At 37.8% G+C, this 6,000-nt stretch overlaps 1 protein-coding gene across 1 annotated transcript in view; it reads right to left on the bottom strand.

The window, feature by feature from the left end:
- Nucleotides 1-221: 221 nt before the first annotated feature.
- SPTA1 (spectrin alpha, erythrocytic 1) overlaps nt 222-6,000 on the bottom strand; it is a 76,965-nt gene continuing 71,186 nt past the window's right edge. Inside the window, exons 47-52 of the mRNA XM_087827846.1 lie at nt 5,639-5,690; nt 2,924-3,111; nt 2,242-2,295; nt 1,712-1,858; nt 844-988; nt 222-347 (exon numbers count right to left, since the gene is read on the bottom strand). Of these exons, the coding sequence (XP_087683972.1) occupies nt 222-347; nt 844-988; nt 1,712-1,858; nt 2,242-2,295; nt 2,924-3,111; nt 5,639-5,690 (712 nt within the window). The remainder of the gene's footprint in view (nt 348-843; nt 989-1,711; nt 1,859-2,241; nt 2,296-2,923; nt 3,112-5,638; nt 5,691-6,000) is intronic.

The raw sequence follows: 6,000 nt of genomic DNA, 5'->3' as shown, positions 1-6,000 counted from the left end.
ATATCATTTTATTAACCAATGTCACCCTAATAAATTTAAATTAAAAAATCTTCTCCAACTCTGTTAATGCCTAATATCTCCCAAGGTTGGTTTTATTTTCAGGTCCTGCAATAAATGCAACACACGCAAGTGCTATCTTCCTACCCTCTGTATTCGCATGTCTCATTCCCCAATACGTCCCCTCACACCAGGGTTTTATATGATCTAGTAAGAGCTGCTTATCAGTTGCCAAAGTAGGAACTGGTGAAGCCCACATAGTCATAGCCAGCGGGGTGGCTTCGGCCCCGGGGGTCCACATACTGCTGCATGTGTGAAGCACAGAATGACACCTGCTCTGGTGTTAGAGCCTGAAACACAAAAAGAAAAAGATACAATAATAAAAATTCAAAACAGCTGGCTCCTGGGGATTCCAATATTCCCTAAATTCAGGGAGTGGAGGAACTTTAGGAGAAAAAGCTAACACTGTTCATATCTCATACCTTTCACATTAATTCATAATTTCTAATGAGTAAGACCAACAATCTCTTCAATTTAGCTATTACCTGAAGAGTCCCATGTCACTTTGACTACACTACTTATCTCATTCCCTGAATTTGGCTTATTAAATAAATGGAATAAAAATATTCTTGAAAATTGAATTACAGGTTTGGGATTGACCCTGACAGTCGTTAGAGATTGACTACATTTTTATCACAACATGAAATGGTGATCAAAGCAAACGATATCTAGAGAAAGATGATATCTGAAAAACAAAGAGGTGGGGAATAGGGTAGTTGGCCTGAGATGAGGAAAATCTAGATTATTATGAGAGCATAATGAGGGTAGATGCAACTGGAATCTTACCTGCTTCATGTCCTCCTTGGTAATATAGGCCTTGCCCTCCGCCAAGGCTTGGAAAGCATTCTCTATTTCATCGCTGGACTTGATGTTCTCTGACTCCTTGTCAATCAGGAATGAGGTATAGTCTTCCAGTGAGACATAGCCCTTCCTGTTAGATAAATGGGTCAGGAACTGTGCCCTCCCAATGCAGAGAAGAAAACAGTCCCTTTTTCATTCTACTCAGTGTCACAGAGACAGGGAAGCTGGATTTTCCAAGTGCCTCTTCCAAGTGAGCTCTCTAAGACTATGATGTATTTTACCCTCTTTCAGCCAAATAAACAGTTCCCTAAATTCCAGCCTCTGTTTCCATATGGGTCTTTTAGCCTGACACACTATATAGAACTTCAGGATTTCCCATCAGCACCAGTACCTCGAGCTCGTCAAGTTGATTTGAAGGCCTCTATTTCTGGTCTTCTTTGGTCTTGGTATTAGAAAGAATTAGTCCCTAACAATAATGTGATTCCTCTGTGATTCTACTTCATCCTCACAAGCACACAACAACCCCACTCCCACAAGTCAGTCATCCTCTCCTTAAGAGATTATACACACGAAAGGACCTTTCTCTCAAGTTCCACTCTCAGAACCAGTTGAAATTCATGTCAAACATAAACCAGGAATTGATCAAATTGCAGAACTGGTGCCTGAGCTGCAGTTAGTGCCATGAACTTCTGAGCTAATCCTGAAAAGGCACCAAAAGCTGCCCAATTCATTTATTGGTCTGTGCCTTCCTATCCTCAAGATGAGCTAATGTCTTAGGGGTTCTTTTGCTTTTTGTGCTTGCCCTGCCAAGCCCCATTCCCTGGTATGGTCTGGCCCGTGGTCTTCCTCCTACCTCCCTGGGTCGACGACATCCAGGAATTTCTCAAACTTCGGCTCACGTTCTTCCTCCTCAACCATGGGCAAGTAGTAATTGAGGCCTCTCAGGCAGGACCGGAAATCTTTGTGACTCAAGCGCCCTGTCAGGTTCTCATCAAAGTGTCTATAGAAGGAAAAATATTTTATCAAGTTCAATAGAGAACAGTATTACAACAGGAAAGAACAGTTTTGTTGCATCAGCTGGGGCTTTATTAACATGGCATAATCTTATCAAAGAGCTGAGTGGAGAGTTTGCCTGTGTTTCTACACTTTTTTAAACCTAACGGATTGAGGTCAAAGGATAAAATATTGAACATTAAAAACTGTATTTTCTAAAGTCTAGGAATCTCATAGACATATTACAAGCTACAGTTTGAAGCTAAATAACATATCTAGATCTTTATGTAAGATCCTAACAAGCCACACTGAAGGGAAAAATGTTATTTGGAGATTTATTGTGAATGGTTTAAAAAACAAAGAACCAATCAATTATAAAGTTATACTCACTTATAGGTTGTGCTAAACTCCTTTAGTGTCTCCTCACTCACACCTATCGTATCTCTGGAAAGAAAAAACATTAATTACCTCATGAAATAAAACAGGGAAAAGCAAAAGCTATGTCATGTGAAATAGAAATTTTGGGGACATGGTGTATTGGGACAATGCTCTAACCAAATAAACTACCCAGCCAGGCTCTGGCTCACAAAATTTAAAATGTTTGTTATCAAACTCTGCAGAAATCTCTAATTTAGATAACAGCACTGCCAAAAAAGCTATGGAGGCCTAAAGCTTCTTTAAGACAATTAATTTTCTTTAGGGAAAAAATAATAATTCTGCTCTTCTGCTCCAAACCCTGACTATTTCTTGCATTTTAAACATTTTAGAGAAAATTTTACAAAAGGGGATGCTTTCTGAAGAGATTACATAAGATGGTGAAGGAATTCTGAGAATTGTCAGATAAGTATTTTCAGGACAATGAGAGCACTGTCTCCTATTGCATAATAGTAAAGAGAAATAGTCATTCTGGGGGACAGTAAAGAAAGAGCATATTGTTTCTGAATATAGTAAGTGCACTATCTCTTAAGCAGTGCTTTTAACCAGTACCCCAAATTCTAGCTCTTGGAGTTAAGTACCTAAAACCTAATATCACCCGCCCCTGTCCCTAGCCCTGGCCATTGGTTCTCAGTACTTCGCTTGGATCTGTTGTTCCAGGTTGTGTTGCATTCGCATCCCAAGCTGATAGAGCTGGTCCCACTGCTGTGCCAACCCAATGGTGCTGTATTTGATGTCCAGAATCAGAGCATCTTCTAAGTTTTCTCCCAGATCCTCAATCTTGGTCAGCTGACGCTTCATCACCTGAATCTCCTTCTGCTTCCTCTGGAAAATGAGAAGAGAGATAGTCACCCAGGGCACCAGCTCCAAACCTAGGGATGGGAGTGAAAATAAGAAATGGATGAGTTGGGGTTTCCTCTAATTGCTCCTTTTCAATTATTTTCAGGGATATTCCTGTCCTCCAGGATAAACTACTCAGAAAAACTATTTCATTTCTGAATTTCTCATTAATAAAATGGTGTGAAGGCTAAGCATATGGCCCCTGTCATTCTGGTAATCTGTAATATGTAAATCAAAGAGTCAGTAGTTAAATACTGCAGATAGAAAAGGGATCTATTTCCAAGATCCCTCATGCATCATCAGCCCTCAGTGATTTGCATTCTGAATGACCTGCACTGCTGATTGTGGCTGAGCCCTAAGGCCTACTTAAGCTGTGCAAGGTTCACTCTTAGACCTCCTTCACAACTTGAGACAATTTCAAAACATTTTTCTGTCATTCAGGCACATTATTTGCCAATTTTTGTACCAAAGTCATGCTTTCTCAACTGGGAAATACTTTCTCCTAGAGAAGGGAGGACTGGTTATGATAGTGGAGGTTGGTTTAAAAATATTAGATATTACAAATGTTTGTAGCCCTACAGGGATCAATTCTACCTGACATCAGGTTTTTTCCATTTCACTTGATATTAATTTTTCAATTACGGTTGACATTCAATATTGTTTTATATTAGTTGTAGTGCACAACAAAGTGGTTAGGCATTTATATAATTTACAAAGTGATCCCCTCCAATAAGTCTAGTACTCACCTGGCACTGTACGTAGTTATTACAATATTATTGACTCTATTCCCTATGCTCTACTTTACATTCTTGTGACTACTTTGCATCTACCAATTTGTATTTTTCAATCCCTTCTTTTTCACTCAGGTTCCCAACCCTCCTCCCATCTGGCGGTCATCATTTTGTTCTCTGTATCTATGAGTCTGTTTTGCTTGTTTGCTTGTTTTGTCCTTTAGATTCCACATATAAGTGAAATCATATGGTATTTTTCTTTCTCTGACTTTATTCACATAGCTTAATAGCCTCTAGGTCCATCCACATTTTTACAAATGGTAAGATTTCATTCTTTTACATGGCCAAATAATATTCCATGGTATATATGTACCACTTCTTCTCTATCCAGTCATCTGTTGATGGGCACGTGGGATGCTTCCACCTCTTAGTTATTGTAAACAATGCTGTAATGAACACAGAAGTGCATATATCTTTTCAATTAGTGTTTTGGATTTTTTTCAGATAAATACACAGGGTGGAAGTGCTTTGTCATACAATAAATTCTATTTTAAATTTAAGAGGAACCTTGCTGATGTTTTCCATATGGCTGCACAAATTTGAAATGCCACCAACAATGCAAGGAGGTTCCCTTTCTCCACATCCTTGCCAACACTTGTTGTTTGTTGATTTATTAATGATAGCCATTCTTAAAGGTGTGAAGTAAAATCTCATTGTGATTTTAATGTGCATCTCTTGGATGATTAGTGATGTTGAGCATCTTTCCATATGTCTATTGGCATCTGTGTGTTCTCCTTTGAGAAGTGTCTATTCAGGTCCTTTGCCCATTTGTTAATTGGATTGTTTGTTTGGTGTTAAGTTGCATGAGTTCTTTATAAATTCTGGATATTAACCATTTAACGGATGTATCATTGGCAAATATCTTTTGCCAATCAGTAGGTTGTCTTTTCACTTTGTTAATGGTTTCCTTTGTTGTGCAAAAACTTTAGTTTGATGTAGTCCCATAGATTTATGTTTTCTTTTGTTTCCCTTGCCTGAGGAGATATATCAGAAAAATAATTACTAAGGGCGATGTCAGGGAGTTTACTGCATATGTTATCTTTGGGGAGTTTTGTTGTTTCAGGTCTTACATTAGGGTTTTAATCCATTTTAAATTTCTTGTATATAGTGTAAGAAGATGGTCTAGTTTCATTTTTTACATGTATCTGTCTAATTATGGTAACACCAGCAAAACAATTACCTACTCACCTTCTTGATGAGAACTCCCTACCTGACAATGTCTTATTCTTTAGTATTTAAATTTTCTCGGGAAGAAATAAAATTTAATTAGTTAAAATTTTCTCCTAGAGGAATCAATAATGAAAATAAGGTTAAGAAACACAGCTGTAGCCTATTGCTTCACTCAACTGTTAAGAAATCATATAAATTCAAATGCATTATCAAACAATAAAAAAATTTGTAAATGTTTCCAGCTGTAAGCTAGGAACTTTGCATTTGTTCTCTTACTTAATAACAGTGACTCTATAATATAAATATTATTAACATTATTATATAGATACAGAAATTGCAGTTTAGAGATTTCAGCAAACTGATGTCCATGAAGTGGTGGCCAATAGTTAGAATAACATTTTGGCAGAGTTGGCACCAGAGCCTTAGGCTCTTGACTTTCAGGCCAGGGAATTTATGTAAAAATGTTTATTTAAGAGTTTCCTTTAAGTAGTTTTTCTTGCATTCCTTGTAATTCTGGCAATATCTTGACCTAATGAATAGACATTACTTACTTTATTTGCTTCCAGTTGGGATTCTAGAGTTCCTGTTTCTTTGAGCAAAGATCTAGTTAAGAACCAGAGGAAAAATGTTACTTATAATATCAGAGGTCAATATTTCACACAGACAGACAAACTCAGAGCTCCTACATTTCTCCACTGCTACTTCTTCCAAGTTATTTGGCCCCTCTAAAATAAGTTTTCACAACACCAAATTTTCATGAAGCCAACCCTTCTGTCTATTGGCAACCTTGCCAGACATATGAGAAAGAACTGAGGCCTCTTCTCGTTCTTCTCTGCCTGTGAGAAGGAGTCCAGACCTTTCTCCTAATTCTTATTCTCAAACATACACTTAACTTAGTGTAAGCAAGGCTCCA

This window comes from Miniopterus natalensis, chromosome 19, assembly GCF_054644295.1.
Source record: "Miniopterus natalensis isolate mMinNat1 chromosome 19, mMinNat1.hap1, whole genome shotgun sequence".
Classification (NCBI taxonomy): Eukaryota; Metazoa; Chordata; class Mammalia; order Chiroptera; family Miniopteridae; genus Miniopterus; species Miniopterus natalensis.
The sequence above is the reverse complement of the archived record's forward strand: the minus strand, read 5'-3'. Positions and strand labels throughout refer to the sequence as shown.